At 38.8% G+C, this 19,108-nt stretch overlaps 1 protein-coding gene across 3 annotated transcripts in view; it reads right to left on the minus strand.

The window, feature by feature from the left end:
• Window positions 1-2,160: 2,160 nt before the first annotated feature.
• HOATZ (HOATZ cilia and flagella associated protein) overlaps window positions 2,161-19,108 on the minus strand; it is a 44,746-nt gene continuing 27,798 nt past the window's right edge. For 2 of the 3 annotated variants that reach the window (XM_006045579.3, XM_044929763.1), the window contains 3 exons: window positions 7,731-7,790; window positions 6,676-6,728; window positions 2,161-2,344 (listed from right to left, as the gene is read on the minus strand). In XM_006045579.3, coding sequence (XP_006045641.1) covers window positions 2,284-2,344; window positions 6,676-6,728; window positions 7,731-7,790 — 174 coding nt within the window. In that variant the 3' untranslated portion in view covers window positions 2,161-2,283. The remainder of the gene's footprint in view (window positions 2,345-6,675; window positions 6,729-7,730; window positions 7,791-19,108) is intronic. The other variant, XM_006045580.3, reaches the window with a different exon arrangement.

Genomic DNA, 19,108 nt, shown 5'->3' on the forward strand with positions numbered 1-19,108 from the left:
AGGTGAATTTGCAGTTCTTCTTACTAAAGGAGCTGGAGAAGGCAATGGCACCCCACTCCAGTACTCTTGCTTGGAAAATCCCATGGACGGAGGAGCCTGTTAGGCTGCAATCCGTGGGGTCACTAAGAGTCAGACCCGACTGAGCGACTTCACTTTCACTTTTCACTTTTGTGCATTGGAGAAGGAAATGGCAACCCACTCCAGTGTTCTTGCCTGGAGAATCCCAGGGATCGGGGAGCCTGGTGGGCTGCCGTCTATGGGGTTGCACAGAGTTGGACACGACTGAAGTGACTTAGCATTAGCATTACTAAAGGAGCAGAGTACATTGCCCCCTCCCTTGTCCTTGTGTTCGACCAACAGAATGAGCTTAGACTGGAAAAGGCCTCACATAGTTTTGTTTGTTCTCTTGCTTCTCTGCCACCCTCTGAGAGCTCAGATATCCCACTTGTCCAGGTAGAACCCAAAGAAGACACCTGGGGCAGACGGCCTCTGTCAATCAACAGACATATAGTGAGAAGCAGAGCTGCCCTGCAGCCAGAAGCTGAGCTATCTGGCCAGACTTAGTCAAATCCTCAGCTGACCTCCAGATATATAAGCAATAATAAATGTTTCAGATCACTTTGTTATGCAATTCTGTTGCAGCAATACCTGACCATTACACCTGGTAATACAGAGCGATGCTGCTGGTTGCTGAAAAAGCTCATAAAATGGAATTTTTCTTGGTAAAATTGTCTTGGTCCAGGCTCCAATCCTTAGTTTGACAAGCTCAAGCCCAATCTAAGAGAATAATATATTCACCCATTGAGAAACAGTCTTTTGAGCACATACTCACCCTCTGGGGGGAAAAGATTTCTCAGTGAGTGTGGCATCAGAACAAAGGGAATCAGCTATACGATTTGAAATTTAGGCTTTGATATCCAGCTATGTCCATCTTCGCGATAAGAGAGCTGTCCGGCAGACAAACACATCATCCTGACAGGGTCATTTTTAATCTTGATAATGCTGAGATGAGATTGCCATCTTGTAACTTTCTAAATTTCCCTTCTCTAGGTCTGATTCCCTTTCTTTTTGTTTAAAACGTTTTTCTCCAAATAGTGTCACAGCAGAAATGCTAATATCCATTCTCCACTTCTTTTAGTGATAGAGTCCTTGAACTCCAACTAGGCAGGTATCCCCTCATCCACCCCCATTAAAGACTGTTTCCCAGCCTCCCTTGCAGTCTGGTGTGCCGTTAATGATTAAGTTCTGACCAGTGGGTCACCCCCTCTGCTGCTGGCCCTGTGGATGGAAGACGCACTGTGCGAAGTTTATGTTCAGGAGTTGCAGGTGGAGGCTAGCAGCAAAGTGCATGGTGCTTCTAAATAGAGCTGTGAGCTCTGGAATCTCATGTACAATCCTGAGTAGGCCTGCCAGTTGGGCAATGCAGAAGGGACAAAGTCTTAACCTTCTCTTTTCCAGTGTATCCCACCTTTGTAAGTTTGGTAGGTTAGCACTGGGATTATGGACATGTGTATAAGACATGGGGATGTTGAGCCAGCTAGTCACAAAACTGGAAGTAATTCACTTCTGACTTCAGACATGTCCCAGAAGCTGAATAAACCAAGTTTTGGATAATGGATTTTTTTTTTTAATAGCAAGAAGAACTTTAAAGTTTTCAGGACTGATCTTTCATCTCTATTTCCTTATTGTTTTTACTTTTGTGGAATATGTAGTGCTTTTGTGCTGTCGCTCAGTCGTGTCTGACTCTTTGCAACCTCATAGACTGTAGCCTGCCAGGCTCCTCTGCCCATGGGATTTCCCAGGCAAGAATACTGGAGCAGGTTGCCATTTCCTCCTCCAGGAGATCTTCCTGACCCAGAGATAGAACCCACGTCTGCTGCATTGGCAGGTGGATTCTTTACCACTAGCACCACCTGGGAAGCCCTTGTTTTTATGGTGGTCTGCAAGTTGAGGCACACAAAGTCCCTGTTTCTTGTTTATCTGATATTCATAATATAGATCAAATACAGCAGTTATGGAAATACCCTTCAAACGAAAGCAAGATAAGTTGGAGCTTGAGAATATATAAAATGAGACAGATGATAACTGTGTGGTATCAAATGCAGTGGTTTTAAGTAAGTAAAACAGACACAAGTACTCAATAGCTGGTACTCCTAGAAGCGCTGTATATTTAACTTTTATTTCTTGGTCTAATTTAATTGATTCCAGTGATCCTGATGTAAGAGCCAGTTGTTTCCAAAGTGAAGGTCTAAGTGAGCCATCCTCTCCCAGGTGTCAATCAAATTAGTCCAAGGCTTTGACTTCTTCCTGGTCTTCTTTATCTGATTCTGAAATCACTTTCCTGCTGGCAGTAACACGGATCAGTTCAGAACTCTGTACAGAACTCTCTAGTTGTGAACACAATGTAGCATGAAAACAACTTTTGAGAGTTTCTCCAATAAAAATTTACTGTGTTGGATTCTAACTATGGGTTAGATTTTGCAACCAAGTATAAATTTCTGTGTGGGAGGAACAGTCATTCCACTGTGAGGTGACTTGAAAGGTTTGGGAGTGGACCTCCTAAAGGTAAATATAATGTGCTCACCTAAGAGTCAAACTGCTGAGATTTTATCACTGGTGACTGATTTCTTTGGATTACCCAGTATTCCTTCTACTCAGCCCTCTTTTAAAATGAAAATATTCCTGGGTGGATAAAAAACATAATGCCACTAAAACCTTACTGTGTACACACTTTTTTAGTTCTTTCTTTCTGACGGAATGGGACCTGGAGTATTCTAAGATCTGGTGAAGGAGTGATGGTAAAGGCAGATCTGCTTATGTAGGGAAGTTTTGGGTAGACAAGAAAGGATGGAGGGAGAGGAAAGGAGGTAAAATTAAAATAAAATTAAACTTTAAATTGCAATAAAATTTTAAGGTATTTCACAAATTTAAAATTGTTCACAAACTAATGTACAGTATAGAAATACTACTTTCTAAATTAGCTAATGCTGAACAACATGACATTTTTTTAGCTAAAACTTTTTGTTACATGGAATTCCTTGGTGGTCCAGTGGTTAGGACTTGGCATTTTTCACTGCCTGGGTCCGGGTTCAATCCCTGGTTGGGGAATTAAGATCCCAAAAGCCACGTAGTGTGGCCAAATTTTTTTTTAGTTTTTTACAAATATTTTCTGAATTCCTACAGGGTGGCAGTGTGTTAGGCATTTTGTGCTAGACCCAATTTCTTTTGGAGCATACAATACAGTCTCAGACAAGCAAAAAATAGGTGAAAAGTTAAGTAACAACATAGTAGAGAAGAGTTGAATAATTATAAAATATGGGCACAAAGTAGTGCATGACTAATTGCCAAAAGAACAGTGCAGACACAGATTCTTCTGTGTAAGAAGCTCAGAGGAAGAAGATGTCGCAGTGAAACAGATTGAAATTCAAGGCTTTAGAACAGAGGAGAGAGGCCAAGAAGGTATACAGAAGGAATTAGGTTAGCACTTATATCATTAAGGGAATTATCTGTCCAAGTTGTGGAATAATGTTTTACTCTTAGGTGAATCCACATGTGTAGTAACAGGACTGTTCTGATTATCCCTATAAAAATATGCACAGAAATCTAAGGTACCCGGGGCTTGCCTGGTGGCTCAGACGGTAAAGAATCTGCCTGCAACGCAGGAGACCTGAGTTCCATCCCTGGGTTGGGAAGGTCCTCTGGAGAAGGGAATGGTTACCCACTCCAGTATTCTTGCCTGGAGTATCCCGTGGACAGAGGAGTCTGGTAGGCTGCTGTCCATAGGATCGCAGAGTCGACACAACTGAAGCGACTTAGCATGCATGCATGCATTGGAGAAGGAAATGGCAACCCACTCCAGTATTCTTGCCTGGAGAATCCCATGGACAGCGGAGCCTGGCGGGCTATAGTCCATGGGGTGGCAAAGAGTCAGACACGACTGAGCAACTAACACTTTTACTTTCTCTGCGGTACCCAGACAGATCTGCTGATACAATTCAAGTAGCAATCTTTATTATTTGAATCAGGTAAACGAAATTTTCACTGAACTAACTTTGCTCCACCCTTATAAATTAAATCAAATCATCTGACTGAAAAGCAAGAAATTAAGTTGCTAAACATTGTGTAGACAATATTAGGTTATTAAGTGACTTTTCCAATTTTTTTTTCAGAACTTTAAAAAAATCAGGGTAGACATATTCATGTTTTCTTTAATAACATCTGATAACATTAATGGAAGTTGGCCTCAGTACCAATAATCAGAATAAAAATTCTATTACTTCTTGTTAATCCATGAATGTAGTATGCAAATAAACATCTGTCAAGTTAATGTTGAGTTAAACACATTGCGTTTCAGTCATAATACAAAGATGGAGACATTTTTTATTAGGGATTCTTTAGTCATTAACAGGTGATAGCCAGTTGTCCTTTAAACTCTTCTGGCCCCTGTGCCTGGTGCTCCTGCAGCAGTATTCTGGGAATAAGGCGATTAACCCTGAACTGTGAGGCTAGCCCTTGCTACATGGATTAAGATTTAGCAATTTTAGGTATGCCTTTGGTTGTATCAGAGTTGAAAATCTAGAAGACATGGTGTTTTGCCAAAAATGAGAGGGCTCAGTGTTGGTGGGAGAGAGGGGAGCTGAGAGGGTGTGAGGGCAGGTGGATACAGTTCCCTGGGGTGAGAAGGGAGGGCAATGGAATGTGTACAGAGGCTCAAGGCTGATCTATTCCCCTGTTTGCATCTACTTATGCTTTTGTATTGCACAGATAAGCGGACACACACTTCTATGTAGATGAGAAGAAGAAAGTTTTCTCAAAGCAAGAAATCTCTAAAACGGTGAGCGGGTTTTTATAAAGAAGATTTGAAGTTAGGGAGAAAACTGAGTAAGGAAAAAAGAAGCACTTCTTCACAGGGAAACCAGAAAGGTGATGGAATTTCAGTTGAGCTATTTCAAATCTTAAAAGATGATGCTGTTAAAATGCTGCACTCATTATGCCAGCAAATTTGGAAAACTCAGCAGTGGCCACAGGACTGGAAAATGTCAGTTTTCATTCCAATCCCAAGGAAGAGCAATGCCAAAGAATGTTCAAATTACTATTCAATTGCACTCATTTCACATGCCAGCAAGATTTTGCTCAAAATCCTTCAAGCTAGGCTTTAGCAGTTCGTGAACCAGGAACCTCCAGATATACAAGCTGGATTTAGAAAAGGCAGAGGAATCAGAGAGCAAATTACTAACAAATGCTGGATCATAGAAAAAGCAAGGGAATTAAAAAAAAAAATCTACTTCTGCTTCATTGACAATGCTAGAGCCTTTGACTGTGAGGATGACAACAAACTGGAATATTCTTAAAGAGATGGGAATACCAGACCACCTGACCTGCCTCCTGATAAACCTGTATGCAGGACAAGAAGCAACAGTTAGAACCAGACATGACTGGTTCAAGACTGGGACAGGAGTATATCAAGGCTGTATATTGTAACCCTGTTTATTTAATTTCTAAGCAGAGTACACCATGCAAAATGCCGGGTTAGATGAATTACAAGCTGAAATCAATATTGCTGGGAGAAATATCAACAACCTCAGATATGCAGATGATACCACTTTAATGGCAGAAAGTGAGGAGGAACTAAAGAGCCTTTTGACAAAGGTGAAAGAGGAGAGTGAAAAAGCTGGCTTAAAACTCAACATTCAAAAAACTAAGGTCATGGCATCCAGTCCTATCACTTCATGGCAAATAGATGGGGAAAATGTGGAAACAGTGTCAGATTTCATTTTCTTGGGCTCCAAAATCAATGTGGACAGTGACTGCAGGCACAAAATTAAAAGATGCTTGCTCCTTGGAAGAAAAGCTATGTCAAACCTGCTGCTGCTGCTGCTAAGTCGCTTCAGTCGTGTCCGACTCTGTGCAACCCCACAGACGGCAGCCCACCAGGCTCCCCCGTCCCTGGGATTCTCCAGGAAAGAACACTGGAGTGGGTTGCCATTTCCTTCTCCAATGCAGGAAAGTGAAAAGTGAAAGTGAAGTTGCTCAGTTGTGTCCGACTCTTAGTGACCCCATGGACTGCAGCCCACCAGGCTCCTCCGTCCATGGGATTTTCCAGGCAAGAGTACTAGAGTGGAGTGCCATTGCCTTCTCCGATGTCAAACCTAGACAGTGTTTAAAAGAGCAGAGACATTACTTTGCCAACAAAGATCCGTATAGTCAAAGCTATGGTTATCCAGCAGTCACGTATGGAGGTGAGAGTTGGACCATAAAGAAGACTGAGTGCTGAAGAACTGATGCTTTCCAGCTGTGGTGTTGGAGAAGGTTCTTGACAATCCCTTGAACAGCAAGGAGATCAAACCAGTTAATCCTAAAAGAAACCAACCCTGAATATTTATTAGAAAGACTGATGCTGAAACTGAAGCTCCAATACTTTGGCTACCTGACTTATTGGAAAAGGCCCTGATGCTGGGAAAAATTGAGGGAGAGGGGAGAAGGGGGCGACAGAGGATGTGATGGTTGGATGGTATCACTGACTCAATGGACAGAAGTTTGAGCAAACTCAGGGAAGCAGTGATGGACAGAGAAGCCTGCTGTGCTCCAATTCACAGGGTCACAAAGAGTCAGACACAACTTAGCAACTGAACAACAACAACAGAATCAGACTATTTTTGACAGAGGTAAACTTACTTTGCTTTGTGTACTTTGCCTTTTGGTTTATGCGGAAGGGAAATCAGTTCTTTCTAAAACAAAACAAACATCAAAAAGGAAAATTTTTACTTCTTGCAATGACTGAAATTTACTTACTTAAGAAAAATCTGAAGTAAAATTATCACAGAGTTTATAATCACTATCTTCCTAAACCTGGAGACTATGGTGTTAGAAATGGTCCAGATTAAGGCATTTGGGGTTCATTCAGGAGAGTATGTTTGTACATCCATAAGACTATGGAATGCTATTGCTTTTATTGTTTGTTTATATTGTTTATTTAGCATTTGTTTTTGTATGATCTAAGCAGGATCATTATAAAACAAATACAGTAAGTCCCCTACATGTGAACCTTCAAGTTGCAAACTTTCAAAGATACAAATGTGTGTTTGCATGTTCAGTCAGAAGGTGTGAGTGAAAGTGCAGCTCGCCCTGCATCTCCTGTTGCTGACGATCCTTTAGCTCTACCATCTCCCACCTCCTCTCCTTCCTCTAGTCAGTAACTCTAGCCCCTTAGGCCAGCTGCTGTACTATACTACTGTGCTTTTCAAGGTAACTGTACTGTAGGATTAAAAATGCTTAATTTTTGCTTTTTTAATGTATTATTTGTGTGAAAAGTCTTATACACCCATTACAGTACTGTATTATATAGCTGATTGTGTTAACTGGGTACCTAGGCTAACTTTGTTGGACTTACAAACAAACTGGACTTACAAACGTGCTCTCAGAATAGAACTTGTTTGTACGTACTAGCAATGAAGTAGCCCATGTTAATATCTGACAGCTTTATAACAGGCGACAATAAGCCCAGTGACAACAGCACCATTTCCATGCCAGCAGAGTTGCACACTCTGGAGATATCTTTGGTTTATCAAGGATTCTCAAATTATCTGATGTCTATGCCCTGCCCCACCTCCAGCATATAGAAGACTCTGGACCATGGGCATCAAGATTCAAAGGATAAAGCTATAAAACCTCTCAGAATTTGCCGCCCCCCCCCCCAAAGATTTATCTGAATGCCTCACTATCAGTCTCACCAAGATCCTTTCTTCTCTTTGTTTTCTTAAGAGTTGGATAATTTCATCTCTCTTTTTAGCCTGTTTAAAGAGAGAAAAAGAAGTGGGTGAGTCTTTTGACTTCATAATAAAGCTTTGTGTCCATGGGAGGAGGGATGGATGTTTTTCCATTTTCCTTCTTGTGTTTTGGGGCAGAAATAAACAGTTGTTTTCCATGATAGATTTATACTTTTCATCTGTACAATTCAGTTTTATTCCAGAGGTGCTGCTTTACAAAATAAATTCGATTTCGATCGCAAATGGAAGGAATTTTTCTTGCCCATATAACAATAGCTTTCACTGATTTTATTACATGAACCATGCTAAAAGCTTGATATATGTATTATATCATTTTCTTATGATAAGTTTGAAGTTTGACACCACTGTCATCCATTTTACATATGAGGAATGTGAAGAGTACTGAGGTTAAATAATTTACCTAAGCTTTAAAGTGGAGAAGGCAATGGCACCCCACTCCAGTACTCTTGCCTGGAAAATCCCATGGACGGAGGAGCCTGGTGGGCTGCAGTCCATGGGGTCGCTAAGAGTTGGACATGACTGAGCGACTTCACTTTCACTCTTCACTTTCATGCATTGGAGAAGGAAATGGCAACCCACTCCTGTGTTCTTGCCTGGAGAATCCCAGGGACGGGGGAGCCTGGTGGGCTGCCGTCTATGGGGTCGCACAGAGTTGGACATGACTGAAGCGACTTAGCAGCAGTAGCAGCTGCAAGCTTTAAAGTGGCAGGATTGGATTTGATACCCACTCTACTTGACAACAAAACCCAAGGTATCGGTCATTACACTAAATTGCCATTTAAAAGGTAGCAAGACACATCAGCCAGTTCAAACAGCATGCCAGCATGTGTTGCGATGGCATGAAGGCTTTCTTGAGCAGCTTGTATACAGAACAGAGCCTCACACCCCATCGCTCCTCTGTCTTAGATATTGAGACATGCATATACTCAAGTAAGTTTTCTTAAAAGTAAAAAGAAAAAAAAATCAGTGCAGGCACAAAGATTTACCAAGATATAGACAGGATACAGTGCTTCCCTGGTGGCTCAGGCGGTAAAGAATCCACCTGCCATGCAGGAGACGCAGGTTTGATCCCTGGGTTGGGAAGATGCCCTGGAGAAGGAAATGGCAACCCATTCTAGTATTCTTGCCTGGGAAATCCCATGGACAGGAGTCTGATGGGCTATAGTCCATGGGGTCACAAAGACACGACTGAGCAACTAGCACTTTCACTTCACTTTTTTCAGACTGTATTCAAAGAGACAAATATAGGTACACATTTTTTTCCCCATAGAATCCACGTATGTTCAGTGTTGGAGATGGCCAGGCAGAAAATTGCATCTGGAATACTTGAGAACAAGAGAAGAAACCTGAGAATCTGACAAATGAAACTCATAGCTTCAAATGGCCAAGTACAGTGAGAGGAGCTTAGATCAAAGCTAGAAGGAAAATAAAACTGAGAATGGACAGATTTGTCACAGCCAGGTAAAATTCTAGCTCATCCATTCAAAGGTGTTGCACTGCTTTCTTAGGACTCAGTAACAAAGTATCAAAAATCAGGTGGCTTAAAACAACAGATATTTATTGTCACACAGTTCTGAAGGCTAGAAGGCCAAAATCAAACTGTAGCAGGGCCATGCTCCCTCTGAAACCTGTAGGGGAATCCTTCTTTGCCTCTTCCTAGCTTCTGATCATTTGCTGGAAATCTGTGGCATCCCTTGGCTTGCAGCTGTGTAACTCTAATCTCTGCTTTCATTGTCACATTGCTTTTTCTCCTTGATTCTATTTCCAAATAAGGTCACATTTCGATGGTACTGGGGATTAGGACTTCCACACATCTCTTGTTTCAGTGGGTCACACTTCAATCCGTTGCTAAGAATTGGTCACAAAGAATTGGACACATTTAGCAACTGAACAACACTTCAGTCTATAATAAGCACCTATGATATAATATTACTGTGCAATGGCACCCCACTCCAGTACTCTTGCCTGGAAAATCCCATGGACCGAGGAGCCTGGTAGGCTACAGTCCATGGGGTCGCTAAGAGTCGGGCACGACTGAGCGACTTCACTTTCACTTTTCACTTTTATGCATTGGAGAAGGAAATGGCAACCCACTCCAGTGTTCTTGCCTTGAGAATCCCAGGAATGGGGGAGCCTAGTGGGCTGCCGTCTATGGGATCGCACAGAGTCGGACACGACTGAAGTGACTTACAGTTACAGTTACAGGGGCTGGGCCAAATAAAATACCATTCCTGCCTGCCAGGTGGTGGCAGACTTGTAGAGAAAAGGACTACAGTGAGGTTAGAACAGGATGCAGATAGAGAACTGAAGAGGGACCCTTAATTCAGACAAGGGTGTGTATCTATGGCTGAGACTCAGAGGAGGTGATGTCCAAGATTAGACATGAAAGCATAGTCACCAGATAATAACAGACAGGATGGGGAAGAAAGCTTCTAGGCAGAGGAGCTGCTGCTGCTGCTGCTAAGTCGCTTCAGTTGTGTCTGACTCTGTGCGACCCCATAGACGGCAGCCCACCAGGCTCTGCCATCCCTGGGACTCTCCGGGCAAGAACACTGGAGTGGGTTGCCATTTCCTTCTCCAATGCAGGAAAGTGAAAAGTGAAAGGGAAGTCGCTCAGTTGTGTCCGACTCTTCGCGACCCCATGGACTGCAGCCCACCAGGCTCCTCCGTCCATGGGATTTTCCAGGCAAGAGTACTGGAGTGGGGTGCCATTGCCTTCTCCGACAGAGGAGACAGGTGTGCAAAGCCCTAGAAACTGTGTATTGCTAAGTAATTCCTCAAGATGGTTCTTCAGTCCAGATGCAAGAGAAGCTGCAAAATTTAGGCACACTCCACCCAGACGTGGAAGGGAGGAGGGGTGCTGGGCCTGAGTAATCAGCGGGGCACATTGCTGCTTTGGCTCTGCTTCATTCCATTCAAGTCATATTAATCTTGCTTTCTAAGAACCTACAAAGTTTTAGTTTTATTTATTTTGGGACAAGATTTCTATTTTTCACTTGAATTTAAGGCATCATATATCACAGATATTGAAAGAAGAAAAGGAATCATATATGACAGATAATAAAAGAAAAAAATTCAGAGTCCTTCAAAAACTAAGCTAATTTTTTTCAGCTATACATATACATGTATCTATTCTTTTTCATATTCTTTTCCCATTTAGGTTACTACAGAATATTGAGCACTGTGCTATTATCTATTATCCCTGTGCTATTATCTATTCCCTTGCTTGCACTCTTAACATGCTTAGTCGCTCAGTCGTGTCCCACTCTTTGTGACCCTATGGATTGCAGCCCACCAGGCTCCTCTGTCCGTGGGATTTCCCAGGCAAGAATACTGGAGTGGGGTGCCATTTCCTCCAGGGGATCATCCCCATTCAGGGATTGAACCCTCATCTCCCTCGTTCTTTACCACTGCGCCACCTGGGAAGCCCTTGCTAGTTATCTATTTTAAGTGTGCATATGTCATTCCCAAACACCTTTCCCCTTTGGTAACCATAAGTTTTATTTTCTAAGTCTGTGAGTCTGTTTCTGACAAACTAAGATAATTTAAAAGTGTCTGTCAATTTGCTAAGGATTGAATAAAATAGCATTTATAGAAAAAGACCTGGGATACTTTCAATGTAGGTATTAGGTGGCACTTACTAGTGATAAAGAATCCACTGGCCAATGCAGGGGAGGTGAGAGATGTGGGTTCAATCCCTGGGTCAGGAAGATCCCCTGGAGTAGGAAATGACACCCCACTCCAGTATTCTTGCCTGGAAAATTCCATGGACAGAGGAGCCTGGCAGGCTACATTCCAGGGGGCTGAAAAGAGTCAGACATGACTGAATGACTGAGCACATTCAATATTAACTTTCTTTTCTAACTTTTCCATTACACATGTAACCAGTGGGAATTAAATGCTCCCATACTGTGATTACATAGCACTTTATACTTTTATTACAGTATTGATCTTACTTTGCCTGCTTTATCTCATAGCTGCTACCATGTCTCTTTCAAAGTCTTACTCATCCTTTTATCCTTCCTTCAAGCTTAGCAGTGCCTTGTCAATAATACTCAATGAATTTCTGCTGAATTGATTGAGTCATGAAATATGAATGAATGAAACCATTACATTGTCTAATACACAATTACTAGTCTAAGCAAAAAAAAAAGTCTTAGAGATTGAAATTAAACAGTAGGAAGTTTAGTTCTTAAAATCCCCTATAAACAAAACTAATATGATTATTTTCTGTGTAATAGAAAATATTGGTTAGTCACAGGCAAGATATTAATATATTGTCATAATGCTTCTAGTATAAATGGTCAAATATTTAGTTATAAGATTCTAAATAATAGTAAGGTAAAATTCATTCATTTAAATTTTGATTTCATGTCCTTTTTAATTATAATAGATTTTAATATTTAATCAGTTTTATAATATAATATGCACCAGAAACAAAGTTTTCAAATATGATTTGATTTTTGCTTCCTGGATATGTTTCCTGGGAATAAATAGCAAAACTATTGTAGGCAACTGTGTCATCAGAACAAAAACATTTCCAACTACTCTAAGAACTCTCAGCCAGGATAACTAAATAAATTCAGTGGTAAGAGAAAATTCTTACAGTTTACTGTATTAGTTGGAATAAATAATTTACTTGTTAATTTCATAACAAAAGAACTCTCATTTCTAACCACGGTGCTTTTGTTGTGTTCATAAATGGAATTTTATAAGGCATTTAAATAATTTAATTTATTAATTCTTAAAATGATAGCATGAGGGGGTCAGAATTTATATTTGCAATATTTTTTCTTTTTTTCAGGTTTGTTGCAATATAACTGACATACAACACTGTATAAGTTCAAGGTGTACAGCAGAATTACTTGATATATATATTGTGATATGATTACCACATGAGTTTAGTTACCAACCATCATCTTATATAATTACAAATTTTTTTCCTTTTAATGAAAACTTTTAGATTGACTCACTTAGCAACTTTCAAATGTATCAATACAGTATTTTTTTTAAACTACAGCCATAATGTTGTATATTACATCCCCAGGGCTTTATATCTTATATTCATAATATTTTAATACTGGATGTTTTCTTATAATATAAAGTTTAGTTATATTACTTATATTTATATACTACTCCTGAGAAAATAAATTACAGAATAAAAAGTAAATTTTAGGAAATTAGGATTTGACAATATATAAATTTAATATCTCATAGAAGGTTAATGAATTTTAGTGTCACTTCAAGAATTAAGTTGCTGAGTTCCTATTTTTGGCTTTTCAGAGCCAAACAGTTTGGGTGGCAACATATATTAGTTGCCAAACACATTTGGGTGTGAATCCCAATTCTGTGTGATTTTAATATCTTAACTAATCATCCTTTTAACTATAATTACTATCCCATTTGGTTAGAGGTTTGTTACCTTGGGTAAATCAAAGAACCATTTCTCTGGGTATTGATTTCTTATCTGTAAGGAAAGGTGTGAAAACTGGAGATAATACAAACATTGCTTAACAACGCATGGCATATAGTGGATGTTTATTAAATGGCAGCTATTATTAGTATAGAAAAACATTTTTCAATGCTTTTAAAATGTGAAAAGTGGGAAAAAGAGGGGAAGGATGTGTACCACTTTCTCTGTACAGGCATGAAAGATTCCTGATGACTCAACCTCAGGTGAGTTAGTGAATAGTGTTGGAAGGAAGAAGGGAGAAACAAGAAGGGACATCTAAGGTATTATTTGTCTTTTATGCAGTAGAACTCCCTCTGTTACAAAGTCTCCAGTATATTATAAACTTGCTTCTTAGTTAAATTTCAGTTATAAAGAAGATCTTAATAAGCACTAAACTCTAAAAGAAAAATCCTTTCTTCTCAAGAACTTGTTCTCATATGAAGAATGCATTTCTTCCTTGTACTATGCTTAAACATTTTGACTGAAACATTCATCAAAGATAGCATATGGCAGTGCTTATCTCACTGATTACCTATCTACATTGCCAAAAGAAATTTTCTCTTGACTACCATTGTATAAGAGCCTAATTACTGAATTTAATCTTAAGAATATCTTAGAAGAGTACTGAACTGGTTCCAATTCAATATGCTTTTTGCTTAGTTACCTGGCAACCATCCCAATGCTTAGAGAATCCAGAAAGTCTTGAAATCAGTGTGGGGTAGTACTTAAGCACTTTGGCTACATCGTCAGATGGGTCCAGGTTCAAACTGTCTTTACTATATTTTAACTGTGTGACCTTGAAAAAGTCACTTACAGGTTTCTGCTTCAGCTTCCTCATCTGCAATAGGGGTAATTATAATGCTTCTCAGACAGAGCTTTTCTGATGATTAAATAAGAATGTGAGTAAACAACTTAGTGTGTATATGCTATGTAGTTAGTTCTCAAAAATATTACTATTCTCTGGTGAAAGGAGCAGATAGTTGGAAAAGGAAAAAACATGAAGAAAATAGGCTTAGGAAGCACTGGGGGAAATATATTCATTCAAATACAGATTTAAAAAAACACTTATTCTTTCCATTGACTATCAATGCAATATGACACAAACATCAAAGTATGTGAAAAAAAAGACATAGAGGAAAATTATATTTACATAAATCCATTGCTGAATCTAAAATCTTAACATAAGTTTAAAATTTTAAAACATGTAAAAATTTTAGAAGAACCCTGAGGGAGCTCCAAAATAAACAATCTAAGGATTTAAAAATAATACATCAAAGGGAGAAAGGCAACTAGGGAAGCAGCTTAATGATCATGATACAAAAAACACGCTCACCGATGAAAAGAGGATATCAGTTCACCCAATTAAAAATAAATGGAGACATGGAGGCTGCAATGAGCATAAAGTTGCTTAATAACCCTGGCCTGACAGGGTCAAGATGTGTGTTTTGGGGAGTAGAGGTACATAGGGTGGGATAGTTGAATGGCATCACGCTGAGGACCTTGACATAAAGATAGCTCTGTTTAAATTTACTTAGTAGAAGACAGGAACTATGTTTCTGACCTCAATATTACTAAGTTAGAAATAAAAAACAGATAAGACTTCATAGATTTGGAAATTAAAAGGCATACTTCTAAATAATTCATGAGACAAATTATAAATCAAAATAAAAATTTAAAAATACTTAAAATGGAGTAATAATGAAAACCCTATATAGCTTGTGAGTTGCAGCTAAAATAGTACTTTGAGGAATATTTACAACTGTAAATACTAGTATTAGAAAAGAGATAAGGTGGAAAATTAAGAAACAAAGTGAGAAGGGAAGGAAGTTAGAATGAAAATAAGAACTAACTCAAAACTGAAGGGAGAAATAATAAAAATCAAGAACTGATAACATAGGAAACAAAAATACTGTACAGAGGATAATAAAGCCAAATGTTTTTAGAAAAGACTATTAAAACAGATAATCCTTTGGTATAATTACTGACAAAGAAAGATATGAATGATTAGAAATGAAAAGCAGTAATAACTAGAGCTACAGCAGAGATTACAAAGATTATTAAAACCACTGTGAATCCTTATATCAATAAATTTGAAAATGTAGATGAAATGCATGATTTCCAAAAAAAAAAATTTACCAAATTATTTCAAGGGAAAAAAGCCTTATTTACTCAAAAACAAAACAAAACAACCCAATTAAACCTATAGTACATATGCATATTAAGGTCATATTTATCATTTCAAGTAATTATTTTAGTCAATATTTAGCTGATAGTTTGGTTTGCCTTGGATTGAGTTGGATCTGCTTGCTGTACTGCCCACCATTTCTAATAGCCTTGGCTTTTTCTTCTACACTAGAGTCTCTTTCTAGGTTTCCAAGAACTGTTGCAAAGGGTGTATATAGTTGGAATATAGTAATATTCTTTTCTTACTTGGCTTTTGACAGGGTTCTGATTGAGAACCACTGATCCAGATCTTCAGAATTATCATTACATTTACCTTTTAATCTGTATTTGTAGAGAGAGGCATTAAGATAAATTTAATTATATTTTATTTATCTGTGATATTTAAATTAACTTTGCCCACACAGTTTGCCCCATATTGAAATTTCAAAATATATCTTTGGTGGTAATTTGTCCTTTTGCAGATTATAAATAAAGACAGGATTAAGAGAAATACATGAGGCTGTCTTGAACAGTATGAGCAAGTCAATCTTGACTGTGTCTTTTAATTAGGATGTGGATACCTGGGTGACCATGCCTTTCATAATCTACTCTTCATCTTCTGAGATTTACCACTTTGGTCAAACCATTTCACTTAATGCTAAAGCTTATTTTGTACCTCCTAAAATTTTATTTTTCAATTACGGGTTTAAAAAAGAGGGGAAGCAGAAAAGATAAAAACAACTTTCATTGGGCGTCTACTGGATGTCAGGCTTTATGTAATTCATCTAAATCTTGAAGTAGATGGTATTACTATCTTTTAACAGAGAGAAGGAACTCAATCAACATAAAATTAACAACTTTTCTCAGGGTCACTTAACTAATTAATTCAGTTCAGTTCAGTTCAGTCGCTCAGTCGTGTCTGACTCTTTGCGACCCCATGAACTGCAGCACGCCAGGCCTCCCTGTCCATCACCAACTCCCGGAGTTCACTCAGACTCACGTCCATCGAGTCGGTGATGCCATCCAGCCATCTCATCCTCTGTCGTCCCCTTCTCCTCTTGCCCCCAATCCCTCCCAGCATCAGAGTCTTTTCCAATGAGTCAACTCTTCGCATGAGGTGGCCAAAGTACTGGAGTTTCAGCTTTAACATCATTCCTTCCAAAGAAATCCCAGGGCTGATCTCCTTCAGAATGGACTGGTTGGATCTCCTTGCAGTCCAAGGGACTTTCAAGAGTCTTCTCCAATACCTCAGTTCAAATTAGGTAATTCATTAATTAGGTAACTAGTAACTGTCAGAGCAAAGGATTCAAACTCATTCTCAGTTGTTTGCCTCCAGGCTTCTTTTGCTGAACTATTAATACTTAAAACACACACTAGAGACTGTGGTACATTTAAACACACACACACACATGCAGTAACAGAAGAGTTTCTTTAATCAATCTTGATTATGAAAATGTAGAATTAATTAGGATTAACCATGGTGAAGGAGACAAATACAGTCTGCTCTAACAGAACAATTTACATTCTAGTGGAAAATGTGGGCTATGAGAATACACAGCAGGGGAGCTAATCCAGAGTGAGGTCTGCTTGATCAAAGGTGTCTTACTCCATACTGTTTGCTACATACAATCCCACCAATGGTGGGATTTTTCAAAAAACTAAACATTGAACTACCATATGACCCAGCAATCCCACTACTGGGCATATACTCTGAGAAAACCATAACTCAAAAGGACACATGTACCCCAATGTTCATTGCAGCACTGTTTACAATAACCAGGACATAGAAACAATCTAAATGTCCAATGACAGGTGAATGAATAAAGAAGATGTGGTACAAATATACAATGGAATATTACTCAGCCACTAAAAGGAGTGAAATAGGATCATTTGAAGAGGTGTGGATGGATCTAGAGTCTGTCATACAGAGCAAAGTAAGTCAGAAAGAGAAAAATATTGCATGTTAATGCATATATGTGGAGTTTAGAAAAATGGTACTGATGAATCTATTTTCAAGGGAGAAATAGAGATGCAGATACAGAGAATGGACATGTGGACACAGGAGGGGAAGGAGAGAGTGACTTGAATTGGGAGATTGGGATTGACATATAGACACTGTCATGTGTAAAATAGGTAGCTAGTGGGAAGCTGCTATACAGCACAGGGAGCTCAGCTCAGCCCTCTCTGATGACTTAGAGAGATGGGATGGGAGGGGTGGAAGGGAGGCTCAAGAGGGAGGGGAATTATGTATGAATATGGCTGATTCACTTCATTATACAGCAGAAGTTAACACAACATTGTAAAACAATTATATTCCAATAAAAAGCTAATTTACTTATTTTATAGGATCATGTAGCACTTTGCAAAAAGTGATCCAAGGGAAAGAATAGTTGAACTGTATGGGTACTTATAAACTGATGAATTTTCTAACATTTTATTTAATGTACTTTAAATAGTTATGATAGGGCTTCCCAGCTGGCTCAGTGGTAAAGAATCCACCTGTCAAGCAGGAGACTCAGGTTTGATCCCAGAATCAGTAAGATCCCCTGGTGGAGAAAATGGCAACCCACTCCAGTATTCTTGCTAGGATAATCCCATGGACATGAGCCTGCTGGGCTATATCCATGGGGTCAAAAAGAGTGAGACATGACTGAGTGACTGAGCACGCATGCAAATATTTATGATAGGACTTTTGATATGTTAAGTATACAAGGAGAATTACATTCCAGTTTTAGAATACTATCTAAGCAGAACCAAGGTTCTGTGGTTTTACAGAGATTAGAGAACATTATCAAATTTTTTTCTTGCAGCTCTAGAATTTAATTTTTATTTTTATGCCAAGAATTTCAAGTTAAATGCCCAAAGGGATCACTAGGGAATCTTAGTTCTTAGTCAAATGGTCTTAATCTTGAATAGGTTCCATTTCTATTCTGTTACAAAATGCTATTAAGGAAGGTTAAAATTACTATTGGTTTAAGGTAAAACTATGTGTCACACTTGGGCTTGATTTCAAAAGGCAGTATGTGCCTCTTGATTTTGATAACAAAATGCTTCAACTATTAATTTACTACCATCCCTTGTGTCTATTAAGTGAAACCTGCTATGTAGATTCTCCAAATTTCATACAGTAAATTTACATCTACTATAATAAGATACAGAAATGTTGGACCTCAAATGGTCTACTATGCACTTTAAAAGATAGCCTGAATAATCAGTGAAAAGGCTTTCTCCAGCTTTAATCTGATATTTAGAAGGTAGACCTAAAGGCAGGCATCTATGGGAGTGGATGGAAGGTGCTAGACGATTATTAATTGGAGGGAGGAAGAATGCTGACTTGTAGAAAAAAAATGCATGTCTAAGCACCTTTTCATACCTCCTGGAAATTGCCTGATCCTGGCTCAATTCCCAGCTCTGGCATATATAATTTTCATTTGAAAAATAATGGCTTACTAAAATGAGAAAAACATATCAGTCATTACATAAAAAGGAGTCAACACAATTTTTCTTAAATGTAGATTTTGGTAAAATATGAATTTATCTGTTTTAAAGAAGGAAAATGTGTATTTTCTTGGTTCTGTTACATATTTTTTCTTAATTTTGTTATATATATTTTAATGGAAAACCAATAGTAATTATCTGAAGAGCATAGCTCTTGTTTTAAGTGTCACACAAAACAAATGCAGGAAAAAATAAGCATAAATGATTT

Source organism: Bubalus bubalis, chromosome 16, assembly GCF_019923935.1.
Source record: "Bubalus bubalis isolate 160015118507 breed Murrah chromosome 16, NDDB_SH_1, whole genome shotgun sequence".
NCBI classification, from domain to species: domain Eukaryota; kingdom Metazoa; phylum Chordata; class Mammalia; order Artiodactyla; family Bovidae; genus Bubalus; species Bubalus bubalis.